At 27.3% G+C, this 19,528-nt stretch overlaps 2 protein-coding genes across 2 annotated transcripts in view; one reads left to right on the top strand and one right to left on the bottom strand.

Moving 5' to 3' along the window:
- Positions 1–19,528, top strand: part of LOC130678446 (uncharacterized) — an 85,640-nt gene that overhangs the window by 20,122 nt on the left and 45,990 nt on the right. The gene's annotated exons all lie outside the window — the stretch shown is intronic.
- Positions 16,462–17,743, bottom strand: LOC130663205 (serine/threonine-protein phosphatase 6 regulatory ankyrin repeat subunit A-like). Its single transcript, XM_057462323.1, has 2 exons — positions 16,627–17,743; positions 16,462–16,508 (listed from the first exon to the last, which is right to left on the bottom strand). The coding sequence occupies exons 1-2, from the start codon at positions 17,741–17,743 to the stop codon at positions 16,462–16,464; spliced, it is 1,164 nt and encodes a 387-aa protein (XP_057318306.1).

The following is a 19,528-nucleotide window of genomic DNA, read 5'->3' as shown; positions in this document are numbered from 1 at the left end:
TATCGTGTTAAAGTACGTATCGTTTCATGAATAAAATAATATTTTTCAAGCCATTTCATTTCTTTCTATTTATCCTGAATTCGATAAATTTTCAAAATAGAGTTGATTTTTTTTTTTCATACAAAAAGTATATAGTATTTGTACTCAGGCTATTGTCTATGAATGTACTAGTAAAGAACAAAAAAAATTTTTTGTTCTTAAATTGACTCTTTCATCAAAGAAATTATCGAAAATTTATTATCATACATGTGTAGTACTTAATTGTGCAACTACTTTTGTCTTACGGAAGACAATAAATAGACGCTATCAATTTCATCACTCTCAGACCTTCAGTGTCTTTTAAAAGAAATTATCTCTTTTACATCTACGTGCTTTGTTATCAATTCAATTACGTTATCAAAGTAAACTCAATATTTTTAAGCTTAAATTGAAATTCAATAGGCTATTTATTGATATATTTAATTTTAATTTTTTTCGATACAACAATAAATTAAGTTTTTTCTATAAAGTTAATCGAGTGCATTTATTCGTTCTAAGTTATTATAAAACAAAAAAAAGTTATAATAAATTTTAGAAAGAATAAATATTTTTTTTACTGTCGAGAAAATTGATAAGGGTACAAGAGAATTTGGAAATGCCAACTGGGAAAATCAACAGCTTGTACAGACATTTGGTTAACCGCCGCTAGTCTCTAGTAGCTATATACATAACTATTTCACATATATATATTTCACGCTCTCGCTTCTGTCGAGATTATTTTTATTTTATTTTCCATTTTACCTCATACGGCTATTTTTTCATTCTACACTTCCTATTTATTCATTTATTTTTATTCTAAATAAACTATTTCATTTATCTGCTTTTTTTATCATATATCGTCAGCCATTAGCAAAAATGACAGTTTTTGTTTACCGAGTGTGAAATTAATCGTTTTCAAATATTTCATAAATTTTATTTTTATTTTCACTGTATTATAAATATTCTTATATTGATGAGATTTTTTTTTATCGAACCACTTTTCATTAACCTGACCGAGATTGTTCAATTTTTTAGAATAATTCTTTTTTCGCCTTCAGCTCATGTCAATCATGCATTACCTTGAAAGCTTTCATGCAAAAATTTATTTGAAATTCAATTTTTTTAAAAAGATAAAAAATTAATTTTTTTTTTTATACAAATTTAATTTTTTTTATACCGATATTATTATTTTTTATAAAAAATATTATGTTATAATCAAGTCAGGTGGTAAAATTTTATTATGATTCTTATTCATAATAAAAAAATAGGTAACATCAGGCGTGCATAAGGCCACAATTTAAAAGACATAACGAATCCTTGGAGAAATATGATGATCTCATCAAAAAATTCAAGGGTTTTTACGACCATAATTTATCTTAAATTTTATTTGTCTACACATATGTCTTCGTTATTATAAAAAATGCGCAGTAAAAAATATTGTGTTAAAATCAACACAATCTGTGTGTTAAAAACGGTCCACACAATATTTGTGTTATTTTTTAACATAGAAAATTTTTGTCAATATTTCACCACAAAATTCGGGTAATACGAGAAGTTAATTCAACACTTTTTAAATGTCAATGGGAACACAATAAAAATGTTTACTATTACATTTTATTTTATTACCATGGATATTCAGTAAATAAAATGTATACAATATTTTGAGGTTATCAATAGTGACAACAATTATTATTTAATATAGAACTATTTTTTTATGATAAACAATATTGTCATTCGTCAAGATTAAAAAAAATCACGAAATATTCCATACCAGTTATGAACAATAAATCAATTAATTTCTTTCGAAAAACAAAAACGCATTTTTATTTAGCGAAAATTAGTATATTACGCACCAAGGGAGGAAAGTAGGGCATTCCAATCCGCACGTTCAATTGCCTACCCGAGCCGGAGACGACGTCCTGCTTTCCTCCATGGTGTGTATACGATTCTTCACCAGATCTGCACCTGAAAGTTTAAATTCGCGCCTCTGTTTGTGGGAAAAAATTCGTTTTTTTCTGTAATGAGAAAACGAATGATAAGAATTAACGCGTGCGCCATTCTTCCTACAAATGGAAGTAAAATTCAAACTTTCAGGTACAGATCTGCCGAAAAATTGTATACACACCACTTAGGAAAGTAGGACGTCTCAATGCGCATGTTTGCCATCCTTGCTTTGGCTTGGCTAGGCAATTATATACGCGGGTTGGAATGTCCTACTTTCCTTCCTTGGTGTGTAATAAACTCTAATGTTACATGAACTAGTGCAATATTATAAATAAATCTTTTTTATTAGTATAATAAACATACCATCTGTGAGTAAATGGTAAATTTAATATATTGATAATAAAAAATTTCAAGTTCAAGTAACATTTTTCTACTAATTCTTCCTTGACTATCGATTGACTTTTTAACATTAATTGTGTGTTAATTTTACAGTAAACCTTAATAAACGTCGATAATTTGAATTCTTACACTAAGTAACACTTTTAAAGTAACATATTTTTTACTGTGTATATATATTTTTATTTGAATAAGATAATTAAACTCTTTTTCACGCTCAAAATTTTTTGAATAAAGAGCATTAACTAATAAAATCGTCCATTAAATATGAATAATATAATTAATAAATAAATGTTAAAGAGAAGTAGAAAAAAAAATTAATAAATGGCTCAGTGGTCTGAATAATTGATGAAAATGTATGAGAATTAAGGGAAATAAACCAGTGGTGTATATCGATGGTTGCGTATATGTACTATGTAAATTAGAGTACATACCACAATGAGAAACGACAATTAAGTTATGGAGAGAGATTTAACGTGTAGATACTATAGGACCATTGATGTAAATATATATGCTTTATTCTTAACAATAATTTACATAGAGGGATGGAAATTTTAATTAAATTATTATTTATTCAATAGAATTTCATTGAATTTAATTTTTTCTGCTATTATATATGCTAACTGTAATGAAATAGTGTAAATCTCAATTATATTCACCATTAAATTGAAACCGATAAATGGTAAAATTAAAATAATTAGTCTGAGTGTAATATTTTATTCGAAAAAATTGTAATTTAATATGAAAATTTCTGAGTTTAAAGTTAATTGATTTTAATTTAAAAAAAAATATGATCAACTCCAATGGTTTTGAACAACATCATAAGTTTTTTAGAAATATATTCAATTGCAATTTGAACTATATTTAATTTATGAATAATAATACCGTTGAAAGATATGGCGTCTCCTAACTTGAGATCAATTTGTAACTATTACTTAAATCAGATCGGAAGATGTGGATGTAAGTATAAGTGTTTTAAGATCTATAAAACACAAATAATAATAATCATAATAACAATATTTCATTAAAGTTACAAAACTATTGTTAATTAAGATGAAAACTTAAAAAATTATATATTTTATTAGAAAAATATCCGTGTACAATAATGATGCGAAATGACCACCATTTTTATATTCATCAGTCAAATCACGATAAATTGACCCGGGACGTCAACAATTTTTCGGTCGATCTTTCATAAAATCATTGCCTGAACAACATTAAACGTACAGGCACTTGTAATTGTCAGTACAATGTAAGTGGTATAGGATAGAAGTACCATTTGTGGCCACTGCTTCACTTTTGGACATTTAATACTTTATTTTAATCAATGAAAGAGTAGAAAATAAAATTTCCATTTTAATGGTGTAATAAAAGTATCTTTGAACACATTTTAAAAATTAATTATATCATTGCGTCTTCTATGAATTACTTTATTTAAATTTTTCAAGGGTCCAAAACTGGTCCTAAAGTGGCCAAAAACGGTACCTCAAGGTCTACCTTATCACTCGACATAACGTCTGATTTGTGTATTCAAAAATATTCATAAAAAATTTCTCTTCACTTTTATTTAGATGCAAATTGAAAGTAGAAAATTTTACGGTCAATTTTTTATAAAATAATTTTTTGTGTAGATTCAAGTTAGCGCGGGAACCGCTATTAAATTAAAAAGATGTACATTCATGAATTTTTCGCTGGCCAATTGACGTCAACTGTTAGACAATTTCTCTGCCTTTTATTACTAATGTCCAATAATTTAAACTTTAGAGGAATTATTCAATTGTTAAATTTTCATTCAGAATTTTATTGATTACTCGATGAATTATAACGAAATAACGATCATTATAACTGAAGTAAGTTATTGTTATCACCCTAAATCTTGTGGCATATCAGCCGTACATATATAAGTAAAGCGCCTCTTTGGAGGGTTGATTTTGATCGATGACGATGACAAATAACGATAGATAGTATCATATATGACTACTAAAACAACAAACACCAAAGTAAACATAACACTAGACTTAACATTTTAATAAAAATTGATAAATATTATAGTCTAGTTCTGTATACAAATATATATTCATATGGGACTTGAAATTACTTTATATAATTCTATTAATTAAATAAATTATGAAAATGACATCAAAATAATTTCGTAGTAGCTTTTAGTGACATTGAAAAACTAAGGTACTTATCAAATTAAATTTTTGTTAATTAATAAGAATTTAATTTTTTTTATCTTTAAACAATTTATTGTTCAAGCTTAATATTTTTTTATAAATTACTACTACTTTATTCTATAGCAGTTGTTTGTTTATTAAGTTAATGAAAGTACCTATTGATGACTATTTTTAAACTAGATCTAGATTCTCCAATGTTTTATTCTTTTTACGTCTAATTACATTTTTTTTTATATTCAAAATTTTTAAATTAACCGACACATTTATGATTTTTCAAATAATTTCTGGTTGGAAAAAAAACCGACCCCAATATTCCACCGACTATTGTTGGTAGAATATTTTCACTAGTCCATTGAATTGTAGAACATGTTCAACAACGAAAATATATTATAAAATTATCACAAGAAATTATCGACCAGAAGCTTCTATTTAAACCACCATCCTGTAATTTTGATAAAAATTTATTTAATATAAATCCTATTACAATTTTATAATTTTTTATACTAAAATTAAGATTTTCTCGGTTTTTGGAAAAAAAATTTATATTTTAATGCCGTTTTTCCTAATAATCCATCAATATTTTGAAAGCTATTCGGAATTTTTTTTAACTTAAACTCTGTTTCAACCTAGTATAGTTTTTAGTCTGAACGTCAGGGTGAAATGGGTTTTAGAAGATAGAGAACTCCATTGAGATTAAACCCTATTTCAGTCCAGTAGCGCCGACATACGTTCGTCTTCAGACGAGTTAGGTTGAGAAAGATTTTAAATTTAAACTCCCTTTTGGCCCTACTCATGTTCGTTTCCAGGCGAGTTAGGTCGAGAAAGGGTTTTAATCAAAACCCCGTTAGACCCTGGTTCGTCTGATGACCTATATTTACGAATATCATGACCTACATTTTTTCCACTAAATTTATAAGAAAATTATAAATAAAATTATACTTTCAAATCAAAACAAAATTAATTGAATAATATCGCAGTATTTTGCTCTATCTTTGTGTTTTCAATTTATTTAAGATATACCTTTAATAAATTACCTTACAAAAATATACATTATTATGAAAATATATATTTTTCTAATATGGTATTTATATGTAATTCTAACTATCTTATATTCTTTATAAAATCTGTATATAAAAAAAATCAAAATATTACAAAAGAATTTGAGTAAAATTTTCATCATACTTGTCACTTTTAACATTTTTCCATATACTTTATCACAATATCAGTGTAATCAAGCCAATCAACATTTTTGATTTGGAAAATTAAATTTTTTATGTACTTTCGAATCTCAAACTCAATCATCAAACTTATTATTCAGTTATTAAATTATCTTTTATTATTAATTTCTTATATATTTTTTATAATTTTAATTTCTTATCAATACTACAAGAAAAATAATTTCTAAGTTTTAATCCCATTTTTATCCTAAACAAAAATTTACAGGTTCGACTAGTATAGGTTGAAACAGAGTCTTAAATTTCAAATTAAACCCTGGTTCATTCTTTTTCGAACTTATTTGAGGCGTACTAGGATGAAACAGAGTTTTAAACTTCGAACTAAACCCTAGTTCACTCCTCCTAACCCGAATTTCAGGCGAGTTAGGTTGAAAAAGGTTTTAAAATCGAAGCGGCGAATACCCACATCAAAAGGTTCAGGCTCTACAAGGCTCATATGAGGTTTTAATATTTTGACTCGGATATACTTAACTTGCCCGTATGAAAAAGCAATATATGAGCTTCAGTATAATTCAAAATATATGATAAATTATATGGAATTATAAGAAGTCATATATGGAGCCATATTCAAAATTTTGCCGAAATATTATATGATTTTATAATTTGCAACATATAATATCGGTAATATATTTTTTTTACATGCTAACTTATAAATATTGCTTATAATATTTTATACGATACTTCAAGTTATATGATAAGATATATGATTTAATTATATGATTGACATACAATATTTATAAATGTAAATATATAATTATATAAATATATGTTCACATATATTTGTATAAATGTATGTAAATATATATTTATATAGAGATATGTTTATATATATTTGCACAAATAAAAACTAGAGATTTCAAGCTATAAAATGCTTTTTTTTAATCTCGATACGATTAATTTTCATGAAGATACAGTCTTGCAAAAATCACAAAAAAATTTCTAAAATTTTTTTGTTCCTTTAATTTTTGGTATGAGTTTATTTTTTAAATGATTTATGTATAATAATATCGAAATTATTATAATATTGAAATTATAAGTTTATATATAAAACGAGAATATAATTTGAGATGTAATATCATATGTATACAATTACATATATTATAAATTATATGGATTATAATAATATTGAAATTATAAATTAATTTATAAGATGAAACATATATTTTACGTTATAAATTAATATATAAAGCGGACATATAATTTTTGATACAATATCACATGTATATAATCACATATGTTATAAATGATATGGATTATTATAATATTAAACGTATGAATTATTATATATGATGAATCATATATTAATCAATATTAATAATTTTGCCGCCTTATATGTTCAGTTATTTATCATATATTTTTTTATACATTATCGACAGTATATGGTTTTTTCATACGGGTGCATGGAAAGTGAAAGGCGTTCCCAGTAAACCTTTGTGTTATATTACTCCAAGCACTAAAATCAAAATTTGATAGTTATATTAAATCAATACACAAAAATGTATTGTATTGAGTACAAAAATTCTAAAGAACGTGGAATCTTTGATCAATCTCTTTGATTCCTTTATCTCACTTCTATTGACAGTAAATTCAATATTTTTTTTTTATTTTGCACAAAAGCTTTTTGGCGATGTGAAAAATGCGATTTTATAGATAAAGTAATTTTATACTCAGAAAGCGTAGCATTGAAGAATGAAAGGTAAAGTTAGGTAAAGGAAAGTTAAATAAACTGAGGGTGGTTATAAAAAATTTTAAGGGAATAAATGCGTGTTTGGTCAGGCAATCGATAAAAAATAATTTTTACCTATCATTGTATATATATATTTTTTTCTTTTATAAATTATTTTGTTTTAATTAACTTTCATTTTATTGCTGTTTTTCATGCATGCTGTTGATTACATTTTCGTGTTATCGCTTTTAATCTACTGATATATTTTATGATTAAAATAAAAAATGACGGGATGAATTTTTTTTTATTTTATTGTTCTACTTAAATATTCTATTCCCACGGATTCCTTTCTATTTTATTATTTATTTTCCAAAGAATCTAAAGAATTTTATTAGATTATTTTTTCCTATTTTATTTATATAAGTGAGTATAATCGATTGTAATATAAATGCTAATAGGGATTAAACGAAAATCACTTGATATATTTCAGATAGTTGGATTTTATAATGGTAAAAAAAATTTTAATTATTGATAGCGATTACTTTTTTTCCCTTATCTGAAAACTTGTTTTATTTTTTTAATTTTGCAATTTAGTTATTAATATAAATTAGTAATGATACAAGGATTTGTAAGTCCTAAGCGTTTAGGTTAAAAGTACAAGGTTGAGATAAAGTTTATGGTGTGAAAAGTAGATTTTGAAAGTTTTTAACAAGTTTCAATGTCATTTCTAAGTTTTCGTGGTTAGTTGGTTTATAATTATTTTTATGGTTCCCTCTTACTTTTAGCTAAATAAGTAAAAAATGTTTTTTTTTGTATGAAGCCAATTAATTGCTACTAAATTTTTTACACATTAAGCTTTCACGAATTTATATTTTATTTCATTTCGGATCATTAATTAATTATTAAAAATCGGATCATTTGTTTGAGAAATATCGTTAACGAGACAATTTCAAAGAAGTGTTTTTTTTCTAATAACATCAAAATTGCACTGAAAAAAAAAATTTGCTATAATAACAAAAATCAAGATTACGCAGCTATTTGTTATGATAGCAAAACTATTTTGGTTAACGCAACGAAGTGACATTTGTTGTGGTAAGTAAAGTGAAGTTGCTGTTGTAACAAATAATATGTGTTGAGGAAAAATTTTTTGAATACGCATATAATTTTTCGCTTTAATTAGGTAAACAATATCATTAAGAATTTATCACGAGTTTTTGATTTTAGACATAAATTGTGTTTGTAAATTATGGCTAAAATATTAAACCCTATTTATTTTGAAAAGTATACCAATATGTCTAAGTATAGTTAAAGGCGGACGCCTTGAAGAAGTGATTTTTTTGACTCAAGAGAATATATCGGGAAGCGATAATATCTTAGGTGAAGTAAAATTTTCTCGAGTCAAGAAATCTTCATAAAAACTAATTCAATATTTAGCTCGACGCATGTCATTTGTTATAACGGCAACTTCACTTCACTTACCATAAAAAATGTTACTTCGTTGCGTTGGACAAGATAGATTCGTTATCTTAACAAATAACTGCGTAATCTTGACTTTTGTTAAGATAACAAATTTTTTTTTTCAGTGTGTTGATCTGAATGATTATAAAAATCTTCATCTCGTTAGAGGCTGAAAAGTGCTTTGAATGTTGCGTGAAACATAAAAAATGGTTAATTAGTTCAAAAGATATCATTTACGAAAAATTCAGAATATATCAAAGCAAGAGTTAACTTTTATAGAGATTGAAAAAACTAATGCATAGAAGGGTATATTCAAGCTTGAAGAGCTCGAAAATGTATTCACGAAACTGTTTTTGAGTTCAAGGAGCTCGAAAACAGCAAGAAGTTCTGGGGTCGGCCTGCAGAGTCAACCGTTTTCCAGATTTTTATAAATATCATATTGCAGTTGAGAGAGCGAAACAAATTTTTCTTATTTCAATTAAATAAAATTCAATAGACGGAAAATTATCTGGACTGCCTAATACAACCGAGGACATACAATTCAATTGAAAAAAAAAAAAAAAAACGACTATAATTTCAACTGTGGATAAAATTTTGGAAAGAAAAATTATTACTTTGATTTATTTTACCTAAATAATAAATTTTTTAATCTAAAGATATCTTAAGATATTAGACAAATTATTCTGACTACGCTAAAGCTTTACTTTTTATTTTTTATAAAAATAAGAATAAGCAAATTTTGAATTCCCATGAAATGTTTTTTTTTTCGTCGTTGGGAGTACAAATCAAAGGCTTCAACTTTCGTGAATTATTATCAAATATGTATGTAAAATATTGTTATAACCAATCATATTTTTCTGAATTTTTACTTATCTCTTTCATTTAACATTTATGTAAATTTTTTGTAATTCCTGTAATTTATCTTTGTTTATACGTTGAACACAAAATTAACGAGTAATTATTAAAACAATTTAATCAAGTAATTTTAATTAAAAATTTTTTAATGAATACTTAAAAACACAGTAGACCAAAAAAGGAACGTTCCAAGTATTTTTCTTAATCCCACTTAAAGAACGTTACTTGTACAATATTGCAATTATTAAGGGAAATTAAGTTTAAAATTATTTTTAAACAGTATACACTCATTTTTATGTAAATTCCTTAGTGTTTTATTTATAAATGAGAAAATTACAAAATAAAAAAAAAAAAAATAGCAACAAATAATAAAAATATCTTAACTGAAAGGAGGCAAAACAAAAAATGACAATGAACTGTTGAAAGTACAGTCCAGACTGACGAGTTATAAAAATTGTTGAGAACTAAAAAAAATTTCATGATAAAGAAAAATGAAATAAAAAGCAAGATAAAATAATATAATAATATTCTATCTCTTATTTTCTTTTTAGAGTAGGCCAACTCTCTTGAGTCCCGGGTATCTATTACAAGCACCCTCACCAACACCTGCTCACAAATTTTTTTATATTTTTTTCCCTCATCGTCTGGATCTTTTCATTCTTATACTGCCATACATATATATCCACTAATACTAGTCAGTCTCTACAGCACGTTTCTGTATGTACACTACAACATACCACAACCTTTGACAAAAAAAAGCTTTGGCCTCCTCAGAACTCAGTCATTTCACGCTACAGAATATACGGGAACTACGGCTTTTACTCTACCCTATACTTTTTTACTCTTGTACTATCTCTCCTCGTGTTACGACTATCCATTTTCCCATTCCTCTCTTAAGTTTATATATATATTTAAACTTATAAAATATATTTTCAGTGTCTTTTACTTTTCGTGGTTTTTTCAAAAGCCAAATTAATATGCACTTTTGAACTAATACATTTGTTGAACTAGATAACAATGATAATAATATTAAAAAATATGGAAAATAATACCAATGGAATAAAAATTTCTATCAAATAATGAATAAAAGTACCCTTGAATATAATAGAGATTGGGTCAAAATGAGACACAATTTTTGAGATGGAAAAAAAATTGTTATTTGTTCATAAATTCTTAGCTAAGATAAAAAAAGATGGGGTGTGAGTTGATTAAGCTGCATAATACGGCTAATTCAAAATTTTCAGTAAACTTTTTTTTAACTTCCCGCTAAGAAAATTGAAAATTTTCAAAAATTCGGGAAGTTACTAGTTTCGGTCGGATTGTCGAAAATCGAATTTCTATCAGATCTTGACGTTTTGAGGTTCTAGGAAGCTATTCTGACTAATTTCACGATGATGTCCGAGTGTATGTGTGTACGTACGTACGTGCGTATGTAAATACCTGTATCTTTTGAACGGATGAACCGATTTTGAACTTTAAGGTGTCATTCGACGCAGCTTGTTAATATCTTATTTTTTTTTTAATAATATGTAAGCTTTCAATGAAAAATTGTTGCGTATGCAATAAAATTTTAACCAAATATTTCAAAATAAAATGAGCGCTCAAGACATGCATTTTGGATTTTCCATTTTTTTTTTTTTTTACTCAAAAATGATATCTCATTCTGCCTCAGTATTCCATACATAATATGAAAAAATAGAATCCAGTGAGAGCAGTAAAATCTTGAAAAGAGGAGTGAAAAAAAAAAATGTAAAAGGATATCGTAGAGTTGTGGGTGATACCGAGTGATCAGAGTAAATCCCACAGAAAGTAAATAGAAAGATGGTAGAAGTATATGATCTTTTTTCTCGTATATTTTTTTATTTTCAAGGTTAAAATTCACTTAAGCTTTGTTTTTTTTTTCTTTTTGATCAATACTTTAAATAATATAAGACTGAAATTTGTAAAAAATCATACTTTAGTATTTTAACCAAATTTTCTTTATTACATATAAATTTAGTATACCCTTACAATACCGTTATTATTATTATTGTTATTATTTTTATTATTATTATTATCAATAGTTTTACCTCTGAGGAAATAGAAAGTACATGTGAAATTTTCCTCAACTTGATGGATGAGTTTTATCCAAATGTATATATTTTTTTGTTTATTTTATTTTGTACATGAAGATCGATATTTTTATTTATTCTGTTCGTGTTTTCTTAGACTTTTAGTCATCAGGAGTAAGGTTATCTAGGATTACGTCGTCATCAATCACTTTTAACGTGTCACTAAGTCGTTAAATGCACTTTAATTTACAACTTAAAGCTGTTAAGTTTGTTGTTTTATATTATATAGGTTTTTAATTGCTCAACGATTTTTCACTCCAACTTCGTGAAAGTTATCGGCAAAAGTAGAGGAGACCAAGGAAAAAGTGAGACAAATTTTTATGTGAGAAAAAGAGTTGCTTTTTATTTGAAAATATTTAGTTACAATACGTAGAAAAGAGGGTAAGTCGATCAACCTGGACAGAGCAACTAACTTAAAGTTTTGAGTAAAAAATAACTAATTTTTTTTCAAGTGTTTGTTACTTGAATTATTTTATTGAAAACTATACAAAGCTAACTCTGAGGTAAAATGGGTCACTCTGGGAATTTTGTTGATTCATTAATTTTATTATCGAAGTAAACTTGAATGGTCAGATAAATCTAGTACAACAAAATCATGCAAAAAAATTATCTTTTTTTAATAGCGAGCCATTTTATCTCTGAGTCAAATTCTTCTAGTTTTCAATGCCAGAATTTGGATACAGTTGACTACCCGTCATAAGCCTCTTCCCCTTTATCACCAGTATTTTGAGTTTCGTGCCAGGCAGCGCGTTATAAGCCTCCGTTAAAATTTTAAAAATTGTAAACTAAGAATAGGGAAAAATAGAAATACTAATGAAGAAAATTTACTGTACATTCCACGAAGATTTTAGCACTATAAGCACTAGAAAAATCAAGATAACCGCGAGTGACAATACGTAAATATGACGTTTAAAATCATATAAAATAAAACAAGCTTGTAACGAGTAGTCGAGGACAAAAATAAACGTGCGACAGTGGGAGAACTGAAATTCCAATAAAAATCACCCCCCCTCCCCCCAGACCAGGGTTATGACGAACAATCGACTGTGACAAACACTCAACAGAAAAACAATTTCTTTTACTAAACATTTTAAGACGGCCACGTTGCTGATCTCTCCATCTTACACTACTTTTTTCTACAAATCATACCATGGTATTATTGAACAAACAAAATTTTATTTTTAAAAAAGTGTTTCATATTGCCCCGGTCTTCCCTATTAATAAAAAAAACATTATTTATTGAAATGAAATAAAATTAATTAACAGTTATAACTCAATATGAGAATATTTTTCAAAATTGAAATACTCATGAGTTTAAAAGTTTATATATGTATTTATTTGGAATGTATATCAGAATGGTATAAAACACAAAACAATGAAATGCCTAGGATTTAGTAATGGTATTAATGTCACTTCTCGGGCAATATAACACATGCATGTCAACCTGTTAAATTTACAGTTTTAACGTTGACGCTCGTTTTAAGCTCGTTATATCACGCATGAAAAAGTTGTAAAATGAGATTTGTTTGTAATAGTATGGAAGTTGTCTGTTTTATACAAGTAACTTCATTATATATAAATGTATATGCATGTGTATATATATGTATGATAATGCGCTCAAAAAGGTGGTATATATATATATATGTAAAGAGTTTTATTTGCGTTCATACTACCAACGCATGAGACATGTTCGTTACCGTCGCGTAAATGAAATCAGGTAATTAACACCTGCATGAATGGAGTTCGAGAAAATTTAACATCATTAGAAACTTATGCCGAACTAACTTGAATATTTTAAGTTTTAATCATAATTAATTTTCATTAGCTGCTCAATAAAAAATCTTATCTATATTAAATGCTGAATAAGCAAAAAAAAGTAAACTAAGCAAATATAGATTTTTACAATCTTTATTACAATTTAAAAATATATCATTTGTTACTTTTTGGGTAACGTCTTTGAATATAAATCCATATCACGTATTTCTACCGTACTTTAGGCAATTCATTTACTCTCAACACACGTGCGGGATACTGCAAGGGTCTCACAAAATCACCTGAGCACTAAGAAAATTTAAAAAAAAAAAAAATAAGAAAAATAGTTTGTAATTGTTACATCTCTCTAGAATGTAAGCTATAAATTAAAGTTATGTAGAGACATGACAAATTTATATGGTTTTAAGGTAATATCTATTCAAAATGAAAAAATCTTAGTTTTTTAAATATTTTAAATGATTGATTTTAAAAAGTGATCGACAGATGGCGCTCCCATAGGCAAGAAAGTACAGTGGAGTCTCTCTAACTTTGACTGAGACGAATCCAGAATTCCATGAATTAAAATGATAGAAGTACCCCTTCTTTTTACTAGAAGGCGAGGCTTAAAAAAAGTGTGAGTCAGTCGAAAAGACCCACGAGTTATTAAATTTTAAAGGTTAGGTTTTTCCAAAATTAATATGTCAGTTCTATTGTTGTTGAACTTCTTAAATAGAATATCAATTTTTCTAGTGAAACTCATTTTTCATCAAGTGATAAGTTTATTTTTTTTTCTTTTTCTAATGATTTTCGCAATATTAAAGCTTATTTAACTTAAATGTTTATTTACGTACACGAATTTAGGGTTAGAATACTCAGTTGACGCGCAACGCCTATACGCAGAACCGCGCTTTATCTTTGCGCATGTACAGTTGAGATAGTGGGAGAACACTTCCCCTGCTGTCGGAGGAGAAATGAAGGAAAGTCGAAGTTACAGAACGAAAAAGTTATAGAGACTCTACTGTTTGTTGTATTAAAAAACAACAAAATAATGATAAAAAATGGCAGCTAAATTTTTTTATGAATTGGCAGTATTAAGTTGTTATTAATTATAATTAAACTAAACAGATTTGGGTCGGGAATTTTAAAAGGGTTCTTCTATTTGAGAATTTAATCGTAATCAAAAATAAAATAGATCAATCGGTTGGGCATTTCTTAAGTTATTGTATTTACCAACATCCGTACATACTGACGGGCATCACAGATTTTTTTGACATTTTTTTTTTAAAGTGACTATAATTATGTTTGTTTTATTCAGAAACAAATTATCTTTTAAATGGTGCAAATTTTTCTAGTTGAAATGTTGGAATACGTATAAATGATTTTTATGTGAGTGAATTAGCTGGGATTGAGTAAGCGTCAGTAAAAAAACATCTCATTAATTCAACTTTTAGTTGTGCTATGTCGAAACATACTGTTAGTTTTTTCAATAGATCCGGATTATTCAGCATAATAATTTATTTTTAAATTTAATTTTCAAAAATTAAGTCAACAAAAGTTTAAAGATTAACTATTTTAATTAAAATTTAATCGGCTTTGATAATTTATATTTCAATTTCATTTATATCAAATATGAATTTTAATTATTTTCTGTTTGTGGAATTTCAGTAAAAAGTTGTTATGAAAAAAAAAAAAAAAAAAGTATAAATAGTGATACAGGCAAATTTACTTAGTGGAATCTAATGAGTTTTTTTTTTTATCCATTAAAAATATTTAAATGAAATTAATATAATTTGTATTAACCTTAAATACTTTAAATAAAATTAAAAAGTTTTTCTTTTAATTTAAATAAATAATTTTCTTGCTTTTAAGTTAATAGCAAATAGTTAATATTTTAATTATTTCAATTATTGATAAGACGTTATAAGTTTAGATATAATTTCGTTAGATATCTTTGATTCTCTATAAACTCGAAGGAATATCATCCAGTTTGAATTTCTTAGTTGGTTTAGTGAACTTAATCTCTAACCACAAACGAGCACGGTATTAGTTTGTACACAGAGATTTGTGAAACCTCTGTCGAAGATCAATTGAGTTATAAACTATCAGATTTTGATGACTATGAGTAAGATTACGTACTTTTGTTTAGTGTTATTTTTAAAAAGCATGCTTTTCAGAAAAAAATACGAGCAAGTTTTTCAAAATATTTTTCTGTGATTTTTAAATTTTAAACTTAAAATTTTTTTTTCAAAATTCATGCATGCTTTGATTATTTTGAAAATTTTTTTTTAACTAACTACAATCTATTCTACAACTTCTAAGTCCGTATTGATCGTGGGATCTCCATGGCTATTATTTTTTGAAAATTTAAAAAGTTTATTACAAACAGATATTTAAGATTAACAATTAGTCGTTAAGTTCTTTACTTTTTTTACTATTGGTTATGAACAGACGATGCTGTCAAATTTACATTAAGAATAACGAGAAGGATCTAGATATTAATTTCTTGCAGCAGTCGGTTAATTATGATAAGTATTTTATGGCTATGTGTCATAAATTTTCAAGCTTAAAGTCTAAATTAAATTTTAATTATTGCTTTGGAAAAGAACTTACAGGTGTAGATAATTAATAAAAAAAAAAAAATTGAAAATACGTTTAATAAAAAAAATTTATTTATTAAAATATAAATTCATCTATTAAAATAATATAAACAAAATTTAGTAAAACAATTTTATGTACAAATTAAAGTAAAATTTATAATACAATATTTAAAAAAATTAATCATATCCATTGAACATAATTATTTTCACTTACATTTAATATTTTCAATTCATTATTTGTTATATAGCTAGTTATTTTTCTGGTAAAAGTGTCCGGTAAATACTCCAAAAATGCTTGACTAGTAAAATTATCAACATACGTCAGAAGTTGTTTTCTATTAGCGGCCCTCTTTACTTTATAATAAATCATGTTACCATATAAAGGAAATTCAGTTTTAAAATTAAATCTTAAAATACTTTCTTCGTCCACACGTTTCAATCTTCGTGCCAAGACATGTTCATTTTTGCAAAGTACACTATAAAAACTGAGATTAATTGAATCAATTCTAGATGATTTTAATACTTCGATTTCTTCACTACATTTCTTTCGCAAATTGTCATATTCTTCATCACTGATAGCTTTCAAATTACCTTCAGCTAAACAATAACCAGCAACACTTAGCTTAACAATGTGTTTTTTCAATATGATAATTTTTTTTTTACCACTGTCTCGATTATTCGATTCCACAGCCAATCGACCACCTCTATCAACCACATTCACATCAATACCAGCATCCAAAAGATTTTTAAGAATAATTTCTGATGGCGAACTGACAGCGTAATGGAGTGCAGTTTTGCATTCAATATTCACTTGATTGATCTTGATGTCACTATTGCTTAACAACAATCTGACTTTATAGTGATCTCCTGATACCACAGCGGCTTGTAACGGCAATTCAGTTATTAAACCACTGTCACTCGAGTAATTAATGTCAGCACCTTTTTCCAAAATAATTTCGATCGCTCTGACGGATCCATAGAGACAAGCTATTACTAATGGAGGATATCTTCCATTTTGTAGTTTTAAATTAATATCAGTCTCACAACTGAGTAACAACATCACCATCTCTAATTTGTCACCAATGATAGCAAGATCTAACGGTGTCCAGAAATCGAAACCATTTTTTGCATCACAAGTTGCATTGATATTTGCACCAAACTCAAGAAGTAATTCAGCAATTTTGTATCGATTGAGGTGGACGGCTCTATGCAATGGAGTAAATTTTTCATTATCTTCAGCATTTACATTTGCACCAACTTCTAACAGTTTTTGAATTGTTCTGTAATTTACTTTCTGGATAATGGCAAAGTGTAATGGTGTTCCACAGCTTTCTTCATTGACGTTGACATCAACTTGATGATCGAGAAGATACTCCACAAATGAATAATCTTCGAAGTATAATGCAATGTGTAGGATTGATATTATGCCGAAACTTTCAAATGCAAGTCTTGTGTTGACTCCCCTTTGTCCATTTCGTATTTCCTTACACGATGTTTTGTACTCGCTGAAGGTGATTGGTTGTTGAACTTCCATATTTAAAATAATTGATTTATTACTTATATTCGTTAAACTTGATTCACTAAAACGATTCAGTCGTTGACGCTAACCTGTTTGCCTCTAGTGTCACTGGACTGTGCGGCACAATGTACTAATGTCTAGGTCTTCCTTTCCCCTCAAAAACTAATCTATACTTTCAATCTATACCTGTACCCCTCTCGCCTCCTACACTATTTGTCAAAATTACCCCTATAAGGACCATTTACGTCCACCTATCAAAGACGTGCTAGAAAACATTACATTTAATGTATTCATTTTTAACTACAGTTTCTATGAAGGCAGTTGAAAATTGATTCTAAAAATTTATTTACAACCTTTTATATTATTTATTTTAACAAAAATAAATTATTATTCTATTTAATATCATTAATTTTAGTTTTTAGTAATTTTAAAAATTTAAGGAAAATGGAAAAAAAATTTTGAATTACTCCAAGTTTTCACTTCCCCCTCTCTCTCTCTAGTACAAAATGAACTCAAATGTTAGGAAAATTTTTCGACTATTTATTTAAAATTTAACAAAATTCAAAATTAAGTACTTGGTCCAGAATATAAATTTCTTTTTGTCATACGTATTGATAGATAATCAATTGTTTATTCAACACAAGTAAAATTAAAGGATGCAGTCATAAAAATAGAAAAGTATATTTTTGTACACAATTTTTTTCATCATTTTTTAGAAAGCGTTCATGTGGAATTATAAAGTACATGGCTGATATGTACTTCCAACTAGGAGAGAATGGAGTTTACCCACGATTTTTTGTAACTTCCCGCTAAGAAAATTGTAAATTTTCAAAAATTCGGGAAGTTATTGGTTTCGGTCCGATTTACGAAAATCGAATTTCTAAGATTTCAAAGAGGTCTTGACGTTTTGAGCTTCTAGGAAGCTATTCTGACTAATTTCAAGATGATATTCGAGTGTATGTATGTTTGTATGTACGTACGTACGTACGTATGTAAATACCTGTATCTTTTGAACGGATGAACCGATTTTGAACTTTAAGGTTTCATTCGACGCGGCTTGTCAATATTTTAAAGCTGTGAGAAATTGAGCTTGATCGGTAGGGCTCGCTCAGAGATATTCCAAAAATAAAATTTTTTCAAAAATGTTTTTTTTGGATAACTTTTAATGTGCTTGATGGATTGATTCCAAAATCGACTGGGCTCTGAAGCTTTATAAGCCGCGTCGATTGCCACCTCAACCGTCTCAATCGGTTTATTTGTTTGAGAGATATCGTTGGAGAAAAAATGGTGAAAAACATTTTTTTTCGAAAACAACAGCATACAAAAGTAAGCTCTCGAAGAGCTCGAAAATGTATCCACAATAATGTTTTCGAGGTTCTTGAGCTCGAAAACAGCGGGAAGTTTTGGGGCTGGCCCGCAGGGTCAACTGACAGACCGATTTTTTTTTCTTTCAATATGTTTACCAAATACTTGAACAGTGACATTTGAGCGTTCGTTTCTGTTAACTGCAATTAGAACTTGGAATCAGCTGCCATCAGAACGTGTCGCCATGAGTACTTTAGCAGAGTTTAAGTCTGCGTGTTGTAATTGGTTTTTTCAAAGAACCGTTTAGAGTCGATGTTTATTTATTAATTTATTAATTTACCTACTTTTCAAATTTTCAAATCAGTTTCGCATTATTGAAATTATTTAAGTTATACAAAGTCGACTCGGTCTAAAGGTTCTCTGCCTAAAGGTTCCCGCTGTCTATAGGTTCCAGGATACATTGCTTAAAGGTTCCCGGATGTTCCCCCACCCGCT

The sequence above is a fragment of the Microplitis mediator genome, chromosome 2 (assembly GCF_029852145.1).
Source record: "Microplitis mediator isolate UGA2020A chromosome 2, iyMicMedi2.1, whole genome shotgun sequence".
In the NCBI taxonomy this organism is placed as follows: Eukaryota; Metazoa; Arthropoda; class Insecta; order Hymenoptera; family Braconidae; genus Microplitis; species Microplitis mediator.
The sequence above is the reverse complement of the archived record's forward strand: the minus strand, read 5'-3'. Positions and strand labels throughout refer to the sequence as shown.